Genomic DNA, 26,434 nt, shown 5'->3' with positions numbered 1-26,434 from the left:
TTCATCATTGATGTTTCTGTCTCTTTCTCCCTCTCCTTTCCTCTCTGAAATCAATAAAAAATTTTTTTTAAAAAATGAGCCCTAACCGGTTTGGCTCAGTGGATAGAGCGTCGGCCTGAGGACTGAAAGGTCCCAGGTTCGATTCCCTCAAGGGCATGTACCTTGGTTGCAGGCACATCCTCAATAGGGGGTGTGCAAGAGGCAGTTAATTGATGTTTCTCTCTCATCGATGTTTCGAACTCTCTATTCTTCTCCGTTCCTCTCTGTAAAAAATAGTATCTGTCCAGATTATTGGCGGCAAGCAATGGAGATCAACTCTAGCTGATTTAAAGAAAAGGACTTGATTAAAAGGCTATTGGAAGATAGAAGGTGGTGATGTTTGCACAATATGAATGTACTTAATACTACGAAACTGTACACTTAAAACTGGTAAATTTTGTTATATGTATTTTACCATAACAACAAATTGGGGGAAAAGGCTTACTGGGTGGCCAGAGAATCCCTAGTGTTGGAGGAACAAGTTTTGAGCTAAGTTGGCTGGGAACAATATTCCAAATCCTGCTGCCAGGCTGGCACAGGGCAGCCAGCACTGCCTCTGCCATCCTGCAGGGGCAGCACTGGCCACAGGCCACTGGGGTCCTTCCTGCAGCCCTGACACCGAGCAAGGACTTCTTTTGGTGCCCACCCTTCTTTCCCCAGGCAGGTAGGTCTGAGTGGTAGAGCCTGGGCACATGCCCATACCCTCCTGTAGGGCTCAGGTCTTTTTTAAAAAAATATTTTAAATGTTTTTACTGATTTCAGAGAGAGGAAGGGAGAGTGATAGAAACATCAATGATGAGAGAGAATCATGGACTGGCTCCCTCTTGCACACCCCCTACTGGGGATGGATCCTGCAACCTGGGCATGTGGCATGACTGAGGATTAAACTGTGACATCCTGGGTCATGGGTAGATGCTCAACCACTGAGCTACACTGGCCAAACTGAGGCTATTTTTTTTGGGTAAAGGACCAGAGAGCAAATATTTTCTGTTTTGCTATCTGGTGCCCTGCAGGTCACACGGTCCTTGTCACAACCACTCAAATTGCGTTCAGTGGGGAGAAAGCACAGGCAATACTTAAAGTAAGGGGTGGGGCGGGACTGCAATAAATTTTGTTTTACAAAAACAGGTAGTGGGCCAGATTTGGTTTTGGGATGTAGTTTGCTGATAGCTGCCCCAGCTGAAAGGGAACCTAGGAAGAGACTACAGTCAGAGGTCACTTGGCCTCCCATCAAACTCATAAGGTAAGATGATTCCTTCAAACACAGAATGGGGCTCAGATGTGAGATAAGGTGGCCAAGGAAAATACAATCGACTACGCCATTGATGCTGTAAAAGGTGAGGTCCCGGAAGAGACACAAGGTTTCTGGGAAGGAATAACCATGTCAAAAGAAGGACTTGCCAATGGCCACAGCAATGTGGACATCCACTGGGGGCTGAGACTGTTCTGTGGAATGTGGGGAAGAAAGCCTCTGTGGAGTGGGGCTGAGCAAGAGTGGGAGGTGAGGCGATGGGATGGTGAGTAGCCAACTCTTGAAGAGCATGGCCAGTGGGGGAACAGAGAACAGGGCAGGAGCGGAGGAGGCAGTGCTCAGTGAAGATATGAAATTCTAAAACATGTTTGTAGGATGATGGGCATGATTCATGAGAGGAGTGAAAACTGACAGAGTCCCAAGGAACACAGAACCTGAGAGCTAGGAGCACAGGAAGTCTTTGTCACTAGCAGAGCTATTACAGCTCCGTGGGTGCAACAGTTTCCAGTGATGACAAAGTCCAGGCTGTGACAGTGGCAGTGGGTGGCTGAGGTCACAGGAGCAGAGATGGTCAAAGAGATGGGGAGTCAGGTGTTATGAGGGCCATCTATGCGCACACTTAAGTCACCTGTGGGATGGAAAGGACTGGGTCAGAGAGACAAAGACTGTGGGTCTGGCACTGAATCCTCAATGGAGGGGGACTGTTTGGGGCGGTGAGCAAGCCTATGACAGGGAGTGTGTGGGCTTGGAAAGCTGAGTGGAATGAACATCTCAGCATGCTTTAAAAAAATATATATATATATATTTGATTTCAGAAAAAGTGAGAGGGAGAAAGCGATGGAAATATCAATGATGAGAGAGAATTATTGATAGGTTGCCTCTTGCATGTCCCCTACTAGGGACTGAGCCCGCAACCCGGGCATGTACCCTGACCAGGAATCGAACCGTGACCTCCTAGTTCATAGGTCGATGCTCAACCATTGAGCCATGCCAGCAGGGCTCAGCATGCTTTTTTAAAAATATGGTTGATTTTAGAGAGGGAGGAAGGGGGAGGAGAGAAGAGGAGGGAGAGAGATAGAGACACATTGATGTGAGAAACATTGAGCAGTTGCCTCTGAGACCAGGAATTGAACCCGTAACCTAGATATGTGCCCTGACCGAGAATCAAACCTGTGACCAGTGGGATATACAGACCATGCTCCAACCAACTGAGCCACCCAGCCAGGGCTCAGCATGCTTTCTTGACAGCATGTATCATGAATGTGGAAGACACAGCTTCTCCTCCTGCCTGGGGTACATGGGCCATGACAGTTAATAGGCTGCTCTCTTGTTATGAAGTGGGAGCAAGAGAGGAGGGATCTAACCCGGATGGGGCCTGGGGGCTTGGGAAGGGCTTTCTGCAGGAAGAGATACCTGAGCTGAGTCTTCAAGAATAAATAGGAGGAGGAAATGCAGCTGGGAAAACACAGATAGAGAGCAGTTCTGTGTGGCTGAGGGGTACACCTACGAGAAAAGGGGAGGCAACAGGAGCCAGAAAGAGGCATGGGTCACATTAGGGGTCTCAATACCATTTGAAGACATGGGTGCCATTCTCAGGTTTAAAGCAAGGGAATGATATTTGACTCCAGGGACTGCATGGAAGACAGAAATGTGTAGGAGAGTTAGCAAGTTATTGTAGGAGTCCTAGAGAGAGATGAGGGCTTGAACCAGATGAGTGGAGGAGGGATGAAAAGAGAAGTTGGAGAAATAAAGAAACATAGGGCAGGGCTGTCTGGCTCCTGGGATGTGGGCAGTGATGGGCAGGTCAGGAGACTCAGGTTCTCAACGTGCATGACTGGTGCTGCTATCAAGTGTGACACAGAGCAGAGGACATGGGGTTTGGCTGATAGGTCTTCTGATCTAACCACCTTATATAGGGAGAGGCAAGGATGTGGTAAGGCAAGCAGTGAGTTGAGAACGGGAGGGAGAAAAAAGGACAAAAACCTTCAAATTTTACCTTGCACGGTAAAATCTGACTAAACTGTACATACACCCCATGAGTCTTTTTTCTGACATGAAGCAAAACAAGTTCTATTTCCTTCATACTTCATTTTAGTGCTCTCTGTCGCCACCTAATGGGATGTCAGCTGAAACCCCAAGATTCACCTGGGGACTGTCAGGTGGGCAACAGAAGGCTTCCTGACAGAGTAGCCGCCCAGGTCGGGCAGGCGCATGGGACAGTGCCCGGGTGGAGCTAACTTTAGACATCTGACAACACCTCTAGGGTCCACGGACTATCTTATGGAAGATCAGAGGTACCTGGGACTACCAGAGACATTCACTTGTTAATACCTTGTTCAACATAAGGTTGTTTTCCACAGATGTGCTTCAACCTTTACTTCTCTGTACTCTCAGGATCAACCATCAAACTGAGCCATGCTCCGGGAACCACTGTGTAGATGTGCATGAAACTGTTATACGGTGGGACAAAAATTCCAGGACACTTGAGCCTCGTTGAGCTCAGTTTTTGGTTCTAGTATTTAACGTGCCACCTCTAGGTCTAGATGGACTTATTCCTTGCTGCTGCCTTCTTCCCACACTCCCGTATACCTACAAATGTTATTCACTTGAATAAGAAGTGTAATAAAGGCCATTTTACTGTTACTAGAGGTAACAAGGGGAAGCTGTAGTGGATAAGCAGAGGCAGTCACTGCTCTCAGTGGCTTCAGTCGAGCAGGGGGCACACGCAGCAATAGTAACTTCACCGTCATCTGGGACTGCTTGGAGAGAAGTCCACAGGAGCCTCAATGCAGGACACAGAGCCCAGTGCAGGGGAAGGGACAAAGAGATGAGGGCCAAAGAGTATGACCTGTTTTAACTCCCCTTTTAGCCAGTGAAGAGCTGCAAGAAGGAAATCAACATTTTCACATGCCAAGGAAAGGCACTAAGGTAAATGCTTGAGTCTGGTTAAGTTCTCACCTGCGGAGTTTGTGTAAGGATGAGTCTGCCTCTTGAGCTGGTGTGGATTCCATGAGTGGATCCTGATCAGGCAGGCAAACAGCAGCTCGTCCAGAACCACACTGCACGTGGAAGGACAGAGTAGAGAAGCGATCCTAGGGGCTGACCAACGGGGAGATGGAAATCATGAATATAAACTGGAAAGTTTGGCACAGAGAAGATGCAGGGCATCCAGAGGTAAGGGGGTAGGGAGCCAACAGAAGGCCAAGATAGAAGATACGCTAAATTTGTAATGGAATTTAAGGTACATTTAAAAGGATGTTTACTGTTGTTCATAACATGGATATATTAGTCTGCTTGGGCTGCCATAACTAAATGCCACAGACTGAGTGGATTAAACACTATAAATTTATTTCTCACAGTTCTAAGGCAGGAAGTCCAAGAGAAAAGTGCCGGCAGATTTGATGTTTGGTGGACCCTCTTTACTGGCTTGTAGACACCTGCCTTCTCACTGTGTACTCATGGCACATTAACAGACAGCAAGCAAGCTCTGTGTTGTCTCTTCTTATAAGGACACTAATTCCATGATTAGTTCCACCCTCATAACCTCATATAGCTTTAATTACCTTCCAAAGGTCCCGTCTCCAAATATTATCCCACTGGGAGTTTGGGTATCAACTTGTGAATTTGAGGGGAACATAAACACTTTAGTCCCTAACAATGTTCTATTATTAAATGAAAAATATAACTGCAGGGTATGGCACTACATATACTATGTGATACCAATTAAAATTTAATCCAAAAGATGGTAGTATAACAATTTGAATTTATTTAATGCTAAACTGTATACTTAAATGGTTAAGAAGGTAAATTTTATGTTATGTGTATCTTACCACAATTTAAAAAAACCCATCTAAGAGGAGGCAAGAAAGAAAGAAAAGAAAATGTAGAAAAACTGGAATGCACAAAATGAAGTGGTATAAACAAATATAAATGCATCAGTAATTAAATACATGTCAGTGGATGAAAGACAGAATGGATTTTAAAAAAATCTAGCTATTTATCACTTTTCAAGAGTTACATCTAACGCATAAAGATACAAAAGGGAGGAAAATGAAAAGAGGCAGTGCTGACCAAAAACACAGGTAGTGCAGTGCTATTATTATCCAACAAAGTAAAATTCAAAGCAAAAGCACTGTTAATTATAAAGAGGGTTACTTCATAATGCCAAAAGTTCAATTTACCAGGAAAATAATATAGCTCCTAAAAGGCCTTAAAATAAATAATAAAGGCAAAATTAACAAAGCCCACGGAGAAACTGATGTGACCATCAACATGCCAGGAGACTCTGACAAATGTTCCCCAGCCATGGGCAAATCAAGCAGACAAAAATAACAGAAGAGAGGATGGACAAGGTGAGGTGATGAGCTGCAGGCTTCTACATCCCTGCCTGGCAGCTGTATGCTCTATTCAAGCAGTCACGCACTTGTCAACAAGTTGCGAGGGCTGCTGTCACACATACCAAGTCCTCAGACTACAGTGCAGTTTAGCTAGAACTTGAGTTTTTAAAACAGGAACTAGGAAAAGAACACAAAACCATGTGCTTAGAAATTTAAAAAATACATTTTAAATAATTTGTGGTTCAAAGAGAGAATCATAAAGGAAATTATAAAAACCCTTTAAGCTTACTTAAAGTGGTAGTACTACACATAAGAAAACTTGCTGGATGCAGCTGAAATAGTTTGAGGGTCAGCTTTAAATGCTTATATTTGAAAAGAAGGCTGGAAATTAATGAGCTAAGTTTACAATTTGAGAAGAAAAAGGCCTGGCCGGTGTTGCTCAGTGGTTGCATTGACCTATGAACCAGGAAGTCATGTTTCGATTCCGGGTCAGGGCACAGCTCCAGGGTGGGGGCTCAGTCCCAAGTGTGGGGAATGCAGGAGACAGCCGATTAATGATTCTCTGTCAGCACTGATGTTTCTATCCCTCTCTCTCCCTTCCTCTCTGAAATCAATAAAAATATTTTTTTAAAGAAAGAAGAAAAAACCAGAGAACATACCCCAAGAAAGTAGAAGATATAATACAGATAAAAGTAGAATTTAACAAACTAGAAAGCAGACATAGAGTAATACAGGACAATAATGCCCAAAAGTTCACTCTTAAAAGATAATAAAACTGACAAAGTTCTACTAAGACAAGGAAAAAAGGGAGAAGGTGCAAGCAAAGAATTCTAGAATGAAAAAGGAGACATAAATACAGATATTACAGAGGTTTGCAAAAAAGAGATACAACTTCATGCTAATGAATTTAGTAACATAGACAAAATGGACAAAAATATACCTGACCCAAGCAGTGCAGGGAAAATAAAAATAGGTTTCCAAGTGTGTGTACATGCACGTGCACAGAACATGTCAAAAACATACAAAGGATCCTGGAAGCAGCTGTACCCTAAAGAGGGGCTTGGGTGGTAGCAGGGACACTCACAGACCAATCATTACTCTAGAGTTTGCACTTCCTGAGTTGTGAACTGTGTGGTGAGTCACCTGCTCAACAGTGGATCCATATGTGCCCGTAGACAAGGAAAGGCCTCACCTGGTTGCATGTGCAGGCCGGCTCAGTAGGTGGGGAGCAAGCTGTGCAACAGGAGCAGATCCCAGCATTAGCTGGCACTAGGTCTTTTCTTTCTGTCTTTTTAATCTTTACAAATTTGGTAGGTGATAATGGCATCATCTTTGTTTTCATTTGTGTCTCTTTGATTATCACTGAGGCAGAACTCTTTTCCTACATCTTTATTAGCCACCTGTATCTCTTCTTTTATGAATTTCTTGTTCATTAGTGGTGACTAATGGTAAGTCAGTAATAAACACTGTTGCATTCATGTTTAGACTAAAAAGGAAATTTAAAAATCTGCACAAATATACTCACAATAAGTGATTGTTGAATAGGCCAAGATAACTGTCCCAAATGCTGGGTTAGAGGCACTTAATTAAGCCTAAGATGAGTCGTTGAATGGTGATATGCAGCTGAATTGTTTTCCCCAATCCAAACACTTCAAACTCGCCCAAATCCCATGGAATTACACCCAAGCATGCATTCATTCATTCACAGAACAGCCTCTGTTTGCCAAGCACTGTGCTTTGATGGGAGGCCAGGGTCTGTTGGAGAGCCTCGTTCAATGGGCACCAGCGGCACTTCCCACCCTTCTTCACCCCCTTTCCAGAGGGCCATTTTAGCTGATATCAGTACCGCTAAATTACTGCCCATTATTCAAATGATATAGAACCAATCCAAAAGCTCAGATCAGGACATTTTCCCAATACTTTCACAATCACTGCTTTACACACAGTCTCACTGAATGCTCAGCAACATTAAAGTAGTTAATCAAAGGCAATACAGGCTCAAGGACAGAAAAAGCACTTGACAACTAGTAGGTATAAAAGCTGAGATTTAATCCTGAGGGCAACATGGCTCAAAAAGCCTATGCCCCTCTTCTATCCTGAGATAAAACTTTGAAAGCATGTTTTTTTCCTTGCCCATACATCAAGGACCTGGGTTGCAAGCAACAGAAACCAACTCTAGCTAACTGCAATTACAAATGAGTTTTGGGGTTGTTTTTTTTTTGTGTGTGTGTGTGCAGATCTGGAGCTGGAGAGAAGACTAAGCCCAGAAAAGTGTTTTTATAACTGAAAACTAAGCTCAGAAAAGCAGCCACACAACTGAAAACACAGCCAAGGTGCACTAAAGGGATTATCTGGTTGGGAAACCCATCCTGGGCATCACCAGATCATCTCTGGACATTAGCCACCGCTGCTTGCTTTCTGATGCATACCAGTAAGAAGAAACTGTCCCTGGAAGTTGCTTTCCCTTCCTGGGTTCAAGAACCATAGGCTAGCGAACAGATCTGTACCCCATCTTGCATCCAGAACCTTTAGAGAGAAATAAATGATTGCTTTGTTATAGGCACTATTTGTTCCTCAGTTAAAAAAAGATAGATGTGGAAATGGAAATGACTGAATGGTCTGTAGGGCAACCTGGCAAGTCCCTATTGCCCATTCCCCATGCTCTCCTTCTTTCTACCTGAAGAGGAGGATGCAATGACTAGAGTTGCAAGTGCCATCTTGTAACTATAGGCAACCTTGAAAATGGAAGTCTCTTGCTCAGGGTGATGGAGGAAGAAGATTGAAGGGTTCTGGATCCCAGATACTGACAGAACCACTGCAGTGGTCATGGACAGCCTGCCTCCAGACTTCAGGGCACATGAGAGAAGAGGACACCACAAGTCTCTAGTCCCATATTTAGGCTTTCTTAAGTAGAAGCCAGGGTCCACCTGTCTCTTACCTAAGATCCATACAATGTGGGTTTCTTTTCCAAAATTGTAAAAAAATTGTTGACAGTATTACAGATGTCCCCCATATCCCCTTCCTTTGCCTCCCCCCACCCAGTCCCCGCCCTACCCCAGGCCTTCACCACACTATTGTCTGTGTCCATACACTATGTATATCCTTTATAATAAAAGCCTAATATGCTCAGTATCCAGTCGTCGGTTGTCCGTTCAACCAATCAAAGCATAATATACTAATGATATGCTAAGGCCACTCAATCACTAGCTATGATGTGCACTGACCACTAGGGGGCAGTCAAACCAGTTGCTATGACATACACTGAACACCAGGGAGCAGACAATTCCAACTGGTAGGTTAGTTTGCTGCTGGGGTCCCGCTGATCAGGACTGAGTGAGATGGGCCGGATACGCCCTGGAGCCCTACCGCAGTCCCTCCCTGGCTGGCCAATCTCCTGCATTCCTCCCCGGCCCTGATTATGCACCAGTGGGGTCCCTCGGCCTGGCCTGAACCCTCTTGCAATCTGGGACCCCTCGGGGGATGTCAGGGAGCTGGTTTTGGCCTGATTCCTCAGGCCAGGCCGAGGGACCCTACTGGTGCACAAGTTTGTGCACCGGGCCTCTAGTATACATATAAGCTCTTTGGTTAATCTCTTTCCATCCCTGCTCCCTGCTCCTCTGAGATCTGTCAGTCTGTTCCATGCATCTCGACCTATTTTGTTCATCAGTTTACTGTGTTCATTAGATTCCACATATAAGTGAGATCACATGATAGTTGTCTTTCTCTGACTGGCTTATTTTACTTAGCCTAATACTCTATAGGTCTTTTACCTCCTTGGCTAAGTTTATTCCTAGGTACCTTATTTTTGTTGTAATGGTAAATGGAACTGTTTTTTTTTTTTTTAGTTTCTCTTTCTGAGAGTTTATTATTGGTGTATAAACATGCCATCGCTTTCTAGATGTTAATTTTGTATCCTGCTACTTTCCCAAATTCATTTATTAAGTCTAGTAGTTTTTTGGTGGAGTCCTAGGGTTTTCTATGTACAATATCATGTTATCTGTGAATGACAGTTTTACTTCCTCCTTTCCAATTGGATGCCTTTTATTTTTTCTTCTTGTCTGATTGCTGTGTCTAGGACTTCCAGAACTATGCTGAATAAGAGTGGTGAAAGAGGACATCCCTGTCTTATTTCTGTTCTTAAGGGAAACATTTTTAGTTTTTGCCCATTGATTATGATGTTGGCTATAGGTTTGTCATAAATGGCCTTTTAAAAAAATCATATATGCGCGTTTATTCCAATACTGCTGGCAGTATTGGCGAGCAGCAGGTCACCCACAAAAATCTGCTCTGCCCCCCTCCCCATAAGCCAGCTGCTCATATAGGGTAGGACAAGGATTACATGGGGAAGCAGGGACTACAGGCATGGGGAAGTAGGAGGCTGGGGTGGGACTCCATTGTCTGGGCAACAAGGTTGTTAATCTTTCTAAATGGCCTTTTTAAGAAAATATATTTTTATTGATTTCAGAGAGAGAGGGAGAGATAGAAACATCAATGATGAGAGAGAACCACTGATTGGCTGTCTCCTGCATACCCCACACTGGGGATCGAGCCCACAACCTGGGCATGTGCCCTGACCGAGAACCAAACCATGACATCTTGGATCTTAGGTTGACACTCAACCACTGAGCCACACTGGCTGGGCAATATGGCCTTTTTTATGTTGAGGTATATCCCACTATTTCAACTCTGCTCAGAGTTTTCATCAAAAATGGGTGCTGGATTTTTATCAAATGCTTTTTCTATGTCTATTGATAGGATCATGTGATTTTATCTTTTTTTAAAAAATATTTTATTGATTTTTTAGAGAGGAAGGGAGAGGTAGAAACATTGATGAGCGAGAAACATCAATCAGCTGCCTCCTGTACACTCACTACTGGGGATGTGCCCGAAGCCAAGGTACATGCCCTTGACTGGAATCAAACCTGGGACCCTTCAGTCTGTAGGCCGACAAGTCTATCCACTGTGCCAAAACGGTTAGGGCTATCCTTCATTTTTTTATGTGATGTCTCACATTTATTGATTTGTGAATATTGTACCAGCCTTGCATCCCCAGAATAAATCTGTGTGAGTCTTTTAACACACAAAAAGTATCAAGGTGCTTAGAAGCAAAAAAAAGAAAAAGGCACAACAAAATGTTCATGATAAACCATATGTAAGCTTTACTCACTACACAGTTTTTTTTTCACTAAGTTATCACAATCACTATAACTCAAGCTACTGAAAAATGACAAAATAAATTCTGAAATTCTTTCTTCCTATTTCTGTTGGCTAAAAATGCAGCCTTTGAGTTGTTTATAAGTGAATACAAGAGACAAAAATAAACCTATATAATTCAGAATGTACTGAGGACAACACAAATGCCTTCTATGTGATAAGCTCCCAGCATTATTTATTCAAAGAAAACTTGCCTCACTGCAAAAATATGTAAAACTTAAAAATAAAACAATTAACAACACAACACACCACCTCCTACAATACCAGATTGCTTTCCTTTCCTTCATAGTATGGGTGTCATAACCTGACCAGAACAAAACAAAACATTGTTTGAACTGCTGAGACTCAGAAAGTTCACTTAACTGGCCAGAGCATTTTGCTCTTCCTAACTACATCTGCCAAGTAGGGAGACAAGTGGCTCAAGCCTGCTGAGTGAACCTGGAAGAACCAGGTCCAGATAGTGGAGGTGTGTGGGAAAGTCATGTGCTTAGAAGCCAGAAACCCTGCTTCTGGCTTCTAAGCCAGAAGGTCGTGAGCCAGAAACCCTGCCCCTTACTGGTCCCAGGAGAAACTCCATCAGCCACTCATGCCAGACGCCATACTATGGCAGGGGAAGGCCCTCAGAAGTTGCATGGGGTCTCTGTTCCAGAAGCTCATAACCCACTAGGGAGAGAGCAACATGTGAGAAAACCATTGTCCTTTCTGGCTACAGGGGCTGTACCAGATGTCTGTAGGGGTCACTAAGGGCCCAAGGGCAGAGTCAGGCCTGGGAGCTGGGGTGGGCAGTGTCAGCCTCTTCTCAGGAATCAGTTCCTGAGGTTTCGTCCAGTCAGGCGGAAAACTACAAAGACCACTCTCATGGGTACTTCAAGCAACACATCTGTTGGCAAAACACAAATGTTGTTACACAAATACCAAGCCACAGATTGGAAAGGCACCTGACAGCCTTTAAATTCATTTTTCCTGTTTTTCAAAGCTGCATTGGGAAATCGTGCTATTAAATTGTACACTCATAAAGGATGTATGTTTAAAATGTGGGGCAAACTGTGTAGGTGCTATTTAGACTCTCATCAATTTATTCCATGTTTTTTGATAAACGCAAATCCCCCAAAAGTAACTCAAACTTTAACCCCACATATCTGCCCCTTATGTGTACCTTCTGACGCCAGACTGCAGGTTTGATTAACCCACAAACAATATTGTTCCTTTTGGCCACACAGAAGCTAATGGGTCAATAGCAGAGCAGGATGCAGTCTACTCTGCCCAGCTTAGCATAAGATAAAAATCTTAGGACAAGGTCCCACTTCAGAATTCACTCATCCATCCATCCATTCTTCCACCGTGCCAATTTTAGGTGCTAGAGATACAGCAGACAAGAGGTGAAAAAAATCTCTTCCTGCCCTGACCGGTTTGGCTCAGTGGATAGAGCGTCGGCCTGCGGACTCAAGGGTCCCAGGTTCGATTCCGGTTGGGGGCGTGTGCCTTGGTTGCGGGCGCATCCCCATATGGGGGGTGTGCAAGAGGCAGCTGATCGATGCTTCTCTCTCATCGATGTTTCTAACTCTCTATCTCTCTCCCTTCCTCTCTGTGAAAAAATCAATAAAATATATTTTTTAAAAAATCTCTTCCTTCATAGGGCTTAGATTCTCGTGGAAGGGAGAGAGGGAAAGGGAGGGAGGAAGGGAACACAAATAAAACCAATGAATAAAACAGCATATAGCAGATGATGAGAAGTGCTAAGCCAGGCAGGGGGAAGTGGTGGGGTAGAAGCAGGCATCAATTTTCAGGGAGGGCCACACTTGAGCAGACTTGAAGCAAACCCAAAAGGGCCCTGCCTGGGGCAAGAATGTCCCTAACAGAGGGAAGGACTCTGAGGCCAAGACCTTGAGGCAAGGGTGTACCTGGAGGTTCCAGGGAAAAGCAAGAAGGCCAGGGAGACCTCAGTGGGTGACAGGAGAGTAGCAGGAGAGGTGACTACAATGAGCCTTGTAGACCACTCTAAGGACTTTGGCTTTGACTCTGAGCAACAGGGGAGCCAACTGGAGGGTCCTGAAGAGAAGAGAATCACGTTCTAGCCCAAATATTGCAGGATTGAACAGAGACACAGGGAGCAAGGGCAGAGGCACGCTGGGTGCTTGGACCAGGATGCGACCAATGGAAATGGGGGACACCTTTTAGGGAAAATGAACAAGGTTTCTGGATAAATGGATGTGGTGTGACCGAAAAGCATTCTGGGTAACCAGCAGCAGGTTTCTGGCCTAAGGAGTAGGAAGATGGAGTTGCTGTTTAATGGGAAGTGGAAGACCAGAGAAGGAGAAGGTGTGGGGGTTTGGGAGCTCAGGTTTGACATCTCTGCTCAGTTGGAGGAGCCCGTTAGAAGCTGAGCAGAGATGTTAAGTCAGCACTGGGAGCACAGGTGGACCTGGTCAGCATGGGGACAAATTTGGCAGCCAGTGGTTTGCAGATGGAATAGAGAGACATGGGGCTGGATAAGATCACCTTGGATGTTAGGGTGGAGAAGTCTGAACCCGAGGCCCTCCAACACCATGTGGGGCACTGAGGAAGATCCAGACTCCATTCTAGGTACCTCTGTGAATACAGTGAACAATCCTGCCCTATAGAGTTCTGCCCCAGCAGGGATGACACAGTCAAGATAAACATGATTAGTCACCTATTTTGTTAGAAAGGGACCAAAACTGTGGTTTGGGGGAAAAATAGGGCATTCTGGGTAGGCCCCACTGAGAAGATGCACACTGGTGCAAAGGGACAGACTCATATGGATACTGGGATCACTGATACTGATAGGTTGGGGAAGAGAAAAAGTGACAACTGGCCTCTAGGTTTAACAACACAAAGGGCATCATTCATATCAGCAAAGGACTGAGTAGGGAGGGCTCAAGAGAGCATATGGAGAGACGTAGTGGAGTCTTGCTGGAAGAGGGAGGCAGAGAAGCTGGAAGGGTGGTGGAGCCAAGAGAAGCTTCTGTCAAGGTGGGAGAGATAACAGCAGGCTTTTAGGGGGATAGGAAGGACCCAACTTTGAGGGAGAAATCTCTAATGCAAGAGAGGGCTGGAGAGATGGCTCAGAACAGGAGCAGGAGTAAGGGCCCAGGAGAGCACTAGGGAGAAGGAACGGGGGCAGATGCTAGTAAGGAGATACAGGGCCTGCATATGTTCTCTTCAGATTGCTTCCCTGCCTCTTTGGGAACTAAGAAATGAGATTATCAGCTGCAAGATGGTGTGATAGCTGATGAGGAGGGTGGTAGAAGCAAGGAGAGACTGGGAAATTGCAGTATGATGGCTGGGCAGTGTGAAGTTCTCCTGAAGTGGATGTGAACTTGAAATGAGAACAGTCAGGGGGCCACATTCAGCTGTATAGCCGAACAGGTATGGGGCAGATGGATGACTGAATTTCAGCAGGGGTGGGGCTTCGCTGGTTGAGTATGACAAAGCAAGAAAGTGGTGAGGCTTGGAGGTGGTATGCCAGGGAGCATTAGGACTGCCTGGGAAAGAGATGAGGGTACGAGGGGAGCAAGGACCAGAGAGATGATAGAACCATCAATGGTGTTTGAGTGCCATTGAAGGCAAAGCATTATGGAGGTGGGTATAGAGGCTGTGAGCTGAACACATAAGAGAACTTTTTTTTTTTTTTTTAATTTGGAAATGTCAGGGAGCCAGGCGGGCAAGTCCAACTCAAGGAGAGAGAGACTTCCTCCGATGCTCTGGCTGCTCCAACCTTTTATTTGGTCTGGGGCATAGGAGAACTCTTATTTTGCAGATGATAACAATGACTAGGGCTAAATTTTCTGGCACCAGCACCAGCCATTGTAAAAGTTGTTTGACTTTGAGAAAGAATGAATAAGATGTGGCTATTCTTTGGGAAAAAAAACACAACCACATATTTTTATTGATCTCAGAGAGGAAGGGGCGAGGGAGGGAGAGAGAAAGAAACATCAATGGGAGAGAGAAACATCAATGATGAGAGAGAATCACTGATCGGCTGCCTCCTGCACACCCCACACAAGTGATTGAGCCCACAACCTGGGCATGTGCCCTGATCGGGAATCGAACCATGACCTTCTGGTTCATAGATTGAGGCTCAACCAATGAGCCAATTTGGCCAGGCAAGATGTGGCTATTCTTCAGAACATGTGTATCTTTAAAAAGTTGTCCTGAATACACAGTTATAAGTACTTTAACTTATAAAAATGTTTCATTTCCATGTTGAGTCACAGAACAAGGTACAGAAGTACAGAATGGATTTAAGGGAATACTTAATGTTTTTCTTCCTTTATTTTGTTTATATTTTATTTTTTTTAAATATATTTTTATTGAGTTCAGGGAGGAAGGCTCTATCCACTGAGCCAAACAGCTAGGGCTATATTTTATTTATTTTTTTAAATTAAATTGAATTTATTGGGATGACAAAACCATACAGATTTCAAGTGTACAACTCAACAAAACATCATCTGCACACTGCATCCTTCACCGCAAGCAAAGTCTCTTTCCGTCCCCATTTATCCCCTTTGCCCACCCCACCTTTCCCTCTGGCTATCACCACACTGTTGTCTGTGTTTTATATATATGTTTTCTTGCTAAATCCCTTCACCTTCTTTCATCCAGCCTCAACCCCCCGTCCCCCACCCCGACAGCTGCCAGTCTGTTCCATGCATCCATGCCTTTATTTCTATTTTGTTCATTAGATTCCACATATAAGTGAGATGATATGATACTTGTTTTTCTCTGACTGGCTTATTTCACTTAGCAAAATAATCTCAGGTCCATCCAGGCTGTCTGTCACAAAAGGTAAGATTTCCTTCTTCCTCTTTTTTTTTTTTAACAGCCAAGTAAGGGAACACTTCATTTTAACTACACAAACTTTCCAGTGAATAATGAGAGTTGTCCTATTACCGCTGCCAGATTGTGACAATCAGACAAGTTATGTGGGTCCTAAGTAGAAGACTACTTAGGACAAGATGAGCATCTCATTAAGTATGCTGTGAACTCCTTTAGCTGAACTACTGTGGTCATGCCACACAGAATAGGACTGAATTGCCACTGCCCATCAACTTATAGCTTGGATTCCACTGAAAACAACCATTCGGTGGGGATCCTGGCCTTCCCTGGGCCCTTTATCCTGGAGATGGACAGGCTTCTATAGTGTATTCAATGGTAGCTCCAACAAGGTATTTATATGTCTTAACCATTAGATCTATGAATGCAACTTTATTTGAAAAAGGGATCTTTGCAGATGCAATTAAGTGAAGAATTACAAAATGAGACCATTTAAACTTAGGGTGAGAAGACACACAAGAGAAGGCCAACTGAAGGTGTAAGCAGAGATTGGGGTGATGTAACCACAAGCCAGGAATGTCTAGGATTGCCGGGCAGCTGCCAGCTGCTAAGTGGCAAGGAAGGATTCTTTGCTAGAGCCTCAGGAGTGAGTGGGCCCTGTGACACCTGGATTTTGGACATCTGGCATCCAGCACTGTGCGAGAATATGCTGCTGTCCCTGTTGCAGCTGTCACATAAACTCAACAGCTTCTACTTGAGCTCTGATTCTCACTAGACTCCTGAGCTTTAACAAAGGATCCATGTGCCTTCTATCCTCTTGCTTTTACCAAAGAGGAAGTGCCTACCCCAAGCCCGCCCTCAGGTGGTCACTCTTCATGCACGGACTCTACTCTGCAACTTCATAGGGCCCCGTGTCTCCTCTTCCTTTTTTCCTCCTTGTGCAAACACGCTCTTACAGCCACCCATCTGAAAAAGACCCTCTGCAACCCCACATCACCTCTGACCCCACCCCCATTTTTCTGGTCCTCATTACAGCAAAATTTTTCAAAAAGAGTTGTCTATAACCAGTCTCCATTTCTTCACCTCCCACTTACCCATTTATGACCTAACTCTTCAAACCTCAAAGAAACGAAGTATACAGATGTATAAAGAGGAAGAAATATCCCACAGAGATGACAGTAGGAGGGGATTTGTGAACAGATGAGATATATTTCACAAATTTCTAGATGCTGGACGTAAGAGGAACATGTTGACTAACAGAATAGAGCAGAATGTACTACACAGGAGCTACAAAGGAGATGAGAACACCAAAGAGGTTCTTAGATCAGAGCAGACTGGGGGCAAGCAGTGCCCCTCAAACTCTCTCATGTCATACTAGTCACCTGGTGGGCGTTGCTGACCATCATATTCTGACCCAGTAGGTTTGGGATGGGCACTTCCAGCAAGCTCCCAGGTGAAGCTGATGGTACTGGCGCTAGTCAATGGAGCACACTCTGAGTGGTAAGGTGCCACTTCCTCCCACGGGCAAGAAACCAAAGGGTCTTTTCTCAATCAATGGCTGGAACTTTCCCTTCCTCCCAAGACTCCTGGTGTGGCTGGGAGCAAGCAGCCCAGGTGAAGTCCACCTCTTTCTGGTCTCTGAGGGCTGACCCCTGTCTTATTCCCCGCAAAGCCAAGTCTGATGGTCAACCTGCTCTGTCCTGTTCCCTCACATAACTCCTACTCCAAACCTCCGCTCTGGGGAGGGACCCTGCAGAAAATGGGCAACTCCATCAGAGCAGGAGCAGTGTGCCAGATAACCAGGCCTCTTGTCTCCAACCCAAACTGCTCTTCAAAATCAGGGGAAGAGACCCAGCAACATGGAAGAAAAACAAATTCTGTCCATAGAGTAGAAATTCTAGAAGATAATACAGCCATAAAACCAGAACAAAAACGTCCAGAACAAGAGAGAAACAGTCAGATGATAAAAGAATTCAGAGATTAAAAACGGGTTAGTTACAAATACAAAGAAACAGTGTGGCACTGTTTACAATAGGAAAAGACTGAAAGGGACGGAAATGTCCATCCTCAGGGAGCTGCTTGACTAAAGCATGGTTGATCTATACAACAGAGTCTATGCAGCAGGAACAAAAAAAAAAAAAATGAAGAAGGGAAAGCTCTACACTGCCATAATAAGGAGTGTATCTGTGCTGATATGGAGTGACCTTCAGGACAGACGAAGTGAGAATAAACTGAAAACAAGATGTAAGCCTGACCACGTGGCTCAATGGTTGAACATCGACCTATGAACCAGAAAGTCAAGGTTTGATTCCTGGTCAGGGCACATGCCCAGGTTGCGGGCTCAATCCCCAGTGGGGAAGCGGGGGGGGGGGGAGTGCAGGAGGCAGCCAATCAATGATTCTCTCTCATCATTGATATTTCTACCTCTCTCTCCCTTCCTTGCTGAAATCAATAATATATTAAAACAATCAACAACAACAACACAAGATGCAAAACAGTATATCCAGCATGCTAACTTTGTGTGTAAGAAAGGAGAAATAGAATTACTGGCTTATCTTTGCAAGAGGAAACCATAGAAGGATGAGCAAGAAACCAATAAAAATAGTCACCTATAAAGGAGTGAGGGAAATAGGATCAAGGGGATAGAGATGGAAATGTGACTTCTGAGTATACCTTTCTATTTTGGCTTGGTGTTGTGTGTGTGTTTTTTTAATTCAAGCCTATTATACTAGACATCAAATTACATTTCAATAAATATAATCAGGACAAGTATAACAAAAGATAATTACAAAAACCATACACGTTTACATGTACATAAAATGTGTATATAGGGTATTAATATAAATAAACACTACCACAATCGTAACTTTTTGTTACTCCACTAATATAAAGAATCACTACTATAATCACAACTTTCTGTTATTCCACAAATTAAACAAAGATCAATTAGTAGCAATTCCCTGTATTACATTAGGCATGATTTCTGAACCATTAAATACTTTATGTAGCCCCAAAACAGGGATAAAAAGCAAACCACAAAATAACAAATAAATCTAACTATATATCAAATCAGTAACATAACCACACAGAAAAGGATTATTCCAAGTGACTTTTCCCCAACATATTGTAAAGCAAAATTCAAACATACAGAATAATTGAACAAACTGTATAGAACACCCACATACTCATCACCTAGATTCTACCGTTATTGACATCATTCATCCATCCATTAATTCTTCTTATTCTTTTTTTTAAAGTATATTTTATTGATTTTTTTTTTACAGAGAGGAAGGGAGAAGGAGAGGGATAGAGTTAGGAACAGCGATGAGAAAGATCCATTCAGCTGCCTCCTGCACACCCCTTACTGGGGATGTGCCAGCAACCAAGGTACATGCCCTTGACTGGAGTCGAACCTGGGACCCTTCAGTCCACAGGCCGACGCTCTATCCACTGAGCCAAACCGGTCAGGGCAATTCTTCTTATTCTTGATGCATTTCAAAGTTCATACACCAGTACACTTACACTACTGCATGCATATCATTAATTAGAGTTGAAAATTCATGTCCTTTTTTCAGGTAAAATTTACATCCACTAAAATGACAAATCTTAAGTGTATAATTTGATGAGTTCTGTCAACTGCATGCACCTGTATAAGCTAAACCCTGATATCAAGATAGATGTCACCATAGCCACATTAAGTTCCCTGGTGCCACTTCCTAGTCAGCCCCACCTCACATCCCCAACAACATTTGGTGTTGCCAGTTTTGGCCATTGTGGTGGGTGTGTACTATTATTTCATTGTTTTTCAATTTGTATTTCTTTGATGACTAATGTTGAACACTTCCTCATGAGTATATCGGTCATAATTCAGAGGCCATAATTTGTGAAGTATCTATTAAAATCTTTTCACCTTTTAAAAACAGGTTGTCTTCTTACTATTGAGTTGTAGGAGTTCTTTATATATTCTGATACAAGTCCTTTGTCAGATATGACTTGTCTCAACTATTTTCTCAGTGACTTTTTGTTTTCTTTTTTATATGTTTTTATTGATTTTTAGAGAGAGAGGAAGGGAGAGAGAGAGAAAAACATCGTTCAGTTGCCTTCCGTATGCACCCCTACCGGGGATTTAGCCAGCAATCTGGGCATGTGCCCTGACCGGGAATCAAACTGGCAATCTTCCCATGCACGAAACGACACCCAAACAACTGAGCCACACCAAGGCTTAAATTAATTTTTATGTATGTTATGAAATAGTGTTGTGTATTAAATTGTGTCTTCCTCAAAAAAGATAAGTCCTAATCCCAGTACCTATAAATGTGACCTTATTGGGAAATGAGGTCCTTGCAGATGCAATTAACTAAGATGAGTGTATCCTGGAGTAGAGCAGGCCCATATTCCAATACGACTGGTATCCTTAAAAGAAGACAGCTATGTGAAAACAGACACACACACAGAGAATGCCACATGAGGAGGAAGGCAGATACTAGAATGATGAAGCCACAAGTCAAGAAACACCAAGATTGTTAGCAAACCACCAGAAACTAGGAAGAGGCAAGAAAGGATTCCCCTTGACCAGAATCGAACCCAGGACCCTTCAGTCTGTGGGCCAATGCTCTACCCACTGAGCCAAACTGGTTAGGGCCAAGAGCAAATATTTTGCCACTCGAGGTGCTCATTATACCAACTCCTTACTCTATAATTTGATAATTTAGTAATTAAAGGCAAAGATTTAGCATTTATACTGCCTTTTTAGAAGGAAAAATAGTTCCTCCTTACCTAATGAAGGAAAGTTCTTTACTGAATGCCAATATTAGAAGTAGAAGAGATGACAGAATTAGAAAACCCATCATTTTGTAACACCAATGTAATAACAGCTGCAGGCAAGGATCATCAATGAATGCTAAAATCATTAGGTGAATGGCTGTTGGGCAACAGGATCTTCATACGGTGCCAAAGCATCACACCACAGATTACTTATCAATTACAATAGGAAAACTGTATATCCGCAATGGACAGATTTGGCAGTAACCTCCTTCTTCAACCAAGTGGTAAAATGTTGCATCAAGAACCACAGGAGAACCAATCAGTCTGATGCTAATACAAAATATTCTTATCCCAAATGTTTGCCTAAACAAACCCGCAGATATAACCTCTCATTTACAATTAATGTAAGGAATAATCAGGAAAAGAAACACATCTAAAATGTGGGCCTTCTGTAAGACAACTGGGCTGGTACTTCATAAAGTCAATGTCACAGGTGGACTGGAGGCTGGGAGGCTGTTCTTGTTAGAAGAGACAAAAGAAGCATATGCAAGTACAAGGTATAAATCTTAATTGGTTACTGCCTGTCCGCACCGCTGCCCCCACCCCCCCCAAAAAACCCCACAAAAACACACCACAGCTATAAAAGACACTTGGGGTAAATTAAAACTTGGAATGGCTGTCTGATAACATTAGAGAATTACTGTTAATTTTCTGAGATCTGCTTGAGACATTATGCTTATATTGGAAAATGTCCTGATTTTCAGATGTTTGCTGAAGTACTCAGGGATGAAATGCCATGCTGTCTGCGAATTCCTTTCAAATGGTCAGCAAAAGGATATAAAAATACACATAGCAATGCAAACCAAGCAAATATGTCAAAATGTCAACAATTGATTCTATGCAGTGGACACACAGGCTTCGCAATAAGTTAGAAAAAAAAGATTGGGCTGAAATAAAGAATTTAACAGAAAAGGTAGAAAATAAAGTCTAGGAGATATTAGAAAATCCAGAGCAAAAATTAATAAATGCAAAATATGAGGGAAGATCAAGACAGAGGACCAATGTAAGAAGTCCAAAATTAAGCAAACAGGAGTCTCCATAAGAAAGAAAATAAAAGAATAGATGCTAACATATTTTAAAAAAGACTTGACAATAGACAAAAGCATTCTCCAGGGAAGAAGAGAGTAAAGAAAACCACCTACAAAAGAACCACAACTAGTTTGTTTCATTAGTGACTCTGCATGCTAGAAGACAATGGTAGCAATGCCTTCAAAGTTAGGAGGGAAAATAACTTTTTTTAAATTTTCTAATATTGTCTTTATTTATTTAAAAAATCTTTATGGTTGAAAGTATTATATATGTCCCCCTTTTTCCCCCATTGACCCCTTCTAGCCCATCCCCCCGCACCCCCAGGCCTTCACCACCCCACTGTCTGTGTCCAAGGGTTATGCATATACAAGTTCTTTGGTTGATTTCTTCCCTCCTGCCCACCCATTCCGGTCTTCCTTCTGAGATTCGACAGCCTGTTTGTTCCATGCTTCGATGTCTCTGGATCTATTTTGTTCAACAGTTTATTTTGTTCATTAGATTCCACATATGAATGAGATCATGTGATACTTGTCTTTCTCTGACTGGCTTATTTCACTTAGCATAATACTTTCCAGCTCCAGAATGGAAAATAACTTTTAACCTTGGAATCCTATTCTTAGCTTATCAAGTAGAAGAGCAAAAGAAAGGCATTTTAGACATGCAGTTACTCAGAAGACATGTCTGTTATAATGCTTTTGGGCGCAAGTAAGAGAAAAGCAAATTCAAAATAGCTTACAAAATTCAAAAGTGCATTCTTTCACATAACTGGAAGCCCAGAGCTGGGGCAGGCCCCAGGTCCCTCCTGTCTCTCCATCATCCTTGGTGAGGAAGTGCTGTCCCCAGGCTTGGTCCCTCAATCTGAGGTTACAGAGTTGCCAGCAGCACCTTCCTTGTTTACATACAGTGAGGGAAATAAGTCTCCTCTGAACATGCCACTGAAGCCCCTCCCTTCAGTCTGAGTGGACCAACTGAGATCTCAGGTCCAGCCTTAATCAATAACAGTTCCTTGCCAAGGGAATGCAATGTGTGGAATGACTTCAGGATCCTTGATGGAGTTGGGAATAATGTAGAAAGGTGAGTAATATCAGGGTTTTATAGAAACTGTATATGGGTAAGCAACAGTGTCCATTTCAGTTTACTGCCCATGCACCCTCTCTTAGTAAGTTATTTAAAGATGTATTCCAGAAAACAAGGAGTAAAGCAAGTAAAAGATATGGATTTTGCAAAACAGTAGTTCAAACCCCAGAGCTCAGAGAAGGGAAGATCCAGGTGGCAGTGTGTACAACCTTACAAAGCAAGTACTTGTCCAGATTGCAGGCCAATAGAGAGCTCTGAGAGGAAGGCCTTTAATGGTGAGCAATGCAGAACCGCAGGCAAGAAATAGCATGGCTGAGAGGATTTTTACGAGATCAGGAAATAGTAGTAAACGAAAGTGAAAAACAATCAGAAGCAGTGGGAAAAACAAAGAACTGTACAAGAAAGCCAAGGTCCAATATAAAGCAAGAATTTTAAGCAGGTGGTAGAGTCTAAGAAAGGGAGATTGTGATTCTAGACCTATAAAGAAATGTAATCTTCACATTCATTACTAAGCCTTATGGTGAACAGTAGTTGCATATGTGTAATAATGTCAATGATGTTGACTTGCTTTTAATTTTAGAATTAACCCATGACCACTGGATGTGGTTGCAGAGCAGGGCATAAACTTAATAACTGTAAGAATGGAACTGATCAAGTATAGCTTTTAGGAGGTAGAAGTGGGGGGACATGTAGAAGGAAAATCGGGTAATTAATATCCTCATCTTATACAGAGGGAAGTGCCATATGGACTAAAATAGATGGAACAGGAACTACTGTTTAAAGTTATAGAGAAAATGTGATTATGAATCTCAACATGGGAGGTGATGTAAGCTAAGTCATCCTCTTTCATTAATCCTCACCAGAGGATATTTTTCCCCCCATCAATTTTTAGAGAAAGTGGAAGGGAGGAAGAGAGACAGAGAGAGAAACATCAACGTGAGAGAGACATATCTATTGGCTGCCTCTCAAATTCACGCTGACTGGGGTTGGGGATTTAGCCTGCAACCAAGGAATGTGCCCTTGACCAGAATCGGATCCGCAACCCTTCAGTCTGCGGGCTGACGCTTTAACCACTGAACAAAACTGGTCAGGGCGGTCATCCTCTTTCACTTCAGGGAGCTAATATAATCCCCAAAGTTGGCAAGTGAAGAAAAATGTATAAGCATATAATTTAGTTTTGAAGGTAACCATCAAAGAAACTGAAAGTAGAAAACAGTTAAAAGCTGTCATCTCTGGGTCATAGAACAGGAGTGGGAAGGGGTAGACTGTTATTTTCACCATAACCTCTTTGGAGAGAGGTTATGTTGTTATTGAGTGGCTGTAATATTTTGATAGAAACTCAAAATCCAAACCTAACCCTCAATAGTTTCCTACTACTCTGACATTAACATAAAAAATCCTGCACCAAGTCTGTCAACCTTTCTGCCTGCATCTGTCACCGTCCCCCTCCCGCCCCCCTAAAATCCTGCTCTGCTCCAGCCACACAGGGCTTAAGAGCCTCTGATGGCCAAGCGCCTGCCAGGCTTGAGGGGAGAGGGTGCTTCACACATGCATTTCTCCTTTGGAAAAAAGCCCTCATCCACTCTGCACCCTGCCCAACACTTCTGTCCCCCCTTGATTTCCAGCTTTGGCATTTGCCTTATCCCTCCCAGGGCTGGCTGTTCCTCCATTACACATGATCACAGTGAGCACCGTGTATTTTTCCTTCGGAGTACTTAACCCACTGTAATGACATAATTACTTGTGAAATATTTAAAGTCTGTCTCGCCTGCCAAACTTAGGCTCCATGAGGAAAGGTACCGCTAATCTCGGTGCCTGGGGTACCATACACACCTGACTCTGTCATGGAACGAATGGCTGATGACAGCCTGATAAACTGCAGATCCTTTGGCATGGAGCGGCAAGGAACTCAGTACTCAAACTGAGCTGTATTGGCCAGATGAAAAAGTTACTAAATGTGGAACAATCCCATCATTTAGAATTGAGTTTCATTTTAACAAATAATCTTATGAAACGTGTGTAGGTGAGGAAGCTGTTCAATATATCACCCCAAGTCCTGCTGCATCCATCTGAGAGGTGACCTGTGGAGTACCTTTTGAATGTAAAGCCCCACAGGACTCGCTGGTGAATTAGAGGAAGGTGACGGAAAGAGCAGAATCAAGGACAACTACTAGAATTTTTTATTGGTAACTGGGTGGATATTGATGTTGTTTACTGAGACAGAAAAGACAGGAGGTGAATAGATTTAAATGGGGGGCGGGAGCAAGAGTTCTGTTTGGGACTTGTTAAGTCTGAGATGTCTATGAGCAACTCAAGTGGAAATACTGAAGAGGCCATCCAATGTGGGGCTTAAGAGGGAGGTTAGAGATGCAGGCACTGAGTGAAATGATCAGCACACACTATACCTGTCATTCAGAGCAATGAAAACACAGACACAATGGAAATGCCTCTAATTAAGTCAAGGCATAACTATCAATGAAATGTCAAGTGGTCATTAAAAATGATGGTGTAAAGAAAGACATTATCCAGATGTTATCTACCTGTAGATAGCAGATTTATGAGCAATTCTTAATGTTCCTCTTCCTACATTTTCTAAAAAATTTTTTTCATCAGGTATTACTTTTGTAATTAGAAAATACAACTAAGTTATTTTCCTTTTAGGGAAAAGTGATGATACAAGCCTATTTTTACTGACATGGACAGATACAACATATCATCAAGGAAAGAAGGCAAGTTACAACCGCACATACTATATGACCCCATTTATCTAAAACAATATGCATACTAAGAATTCTTGAGCAGTTTTAGTTGCATTACATTTTACATAGTATCTGTAAAAAAACAAACATGTTCATAAAAATGTTTGATACAATAATTGGAACTAAGCTTTAAATGTCATCTTATCTCCCTTTATTATACCTGTGCTTTAGGGATTTCCTTGGTCTCTTTATCCCCCACATACTGACTACTCAGTGCTGGCTGTTCTTCTATTTGTAGTTGCATGGTATAATGTACACAAAAGGTGTTTTTTTTTTAAAAAAAACAATGTATTTTTTATTGATTTTAGAGAGGAAGGGACAGGGATAGAGACAGAAACATTAATCGGCTGCCTCCTGCATGCCCCCACTGTGGATTGAGCCTGCAACGTGGGCATGTGCCCTGACCGGGAATCAAACTGTGATATCCTGGTTCATAAGTCAACACTCAACCACTGAGCTACACCAGCCGGCCACAATAGGCATTCTTAATCTTTTTTCTGCCATGATCCTGTTGACCCTCTGGAATCGCCTCCTGAAGAATCTATTAATTTTTAAAATATATTTTTATTGATTTCAGAGAGGAAAGGAGAGGGAGAGAGAAACATCCATGATGAGAGACAACCATTGATTCGCTGCCTCCTGCACACCCACTACTGGGGATCAAGCCTGCAACCTGGGTATGCGCCCTTGACTGGAACTGAATCCGGGATCCTTCAGTCTGCAGGCCGATGCTCTATCCACTGAGCCAAACTGGCTAGGGCAAGAATGTTTTGAAATGCATAAAATAAAATGCAGAAAAATTTGTTAACAACATACTTTGAGAATTGGAGCTAGAGTAATATGGGCTTCTTTAGTAAACCATTAAATATCCAGATCTAGAGGTGGATCAAACAACTACCCAAAGTTTGAAGGAGTGATGAGCACAAATGATATTTCAAAACATCTGCAACCATAATACGATAGCATCTTTGATCTCTATTGGTGACAAAGTCACAGGTACTCCTAACACTACCATAGTCTGTTGCCCACAGTCACCACTGAAGGAAATCTGAATTTTCAATGAGAGGTTGGTGAAAATAAAGATGGAATGTTTTTCCCATTCAAGGTCA

At 42.9% G+C, this 26,434-nt stretch overlaps 1 protein-coding gene across 1 annotated transcript in view; it reads right to left on the bottom strand.

Annotated features, from left to right (window-relative positions):
* MECP2 (methyl-CpG binding protein 2) overlaps nt 1–26,434 on the bottom strand; it is a 53,837-nt gene that overhangs the window by 18,202 nt on the left and 9,201 nt on the right. Inside the window, exon 3 of the mRNA XM_015566026.1 lies at nt 4,250–4,390. Within this exon, the coding sequence (XP_015421512.1) occupies nt 4,250–4,302 (53 nt within the window). The 5' untranslated portion in view covers nt 4,303–4,390. The remainder of the gene's footprint in view (nt 1–4,249; nt 4,391–26,434) is intronic.

This window comes from Myotis davidii, unplaced genomic scaffold, assembly GCF_000327345.1.
Source record: "Myotis davidii unplaced genomic scaffold, ASM32734v1 scaffold462, whole genome shotgun sequence".
Taxonomy (NCBI): domain Eukaryota; kingdom Metazoa; phylum Chordata; class Mammalia; order Chiroptera; family Vespertilionidae; genus Myotis; species Myotis davidii.
This window is presented reverse-complemented; position numbering and strand designations above follow the sequence as displayed.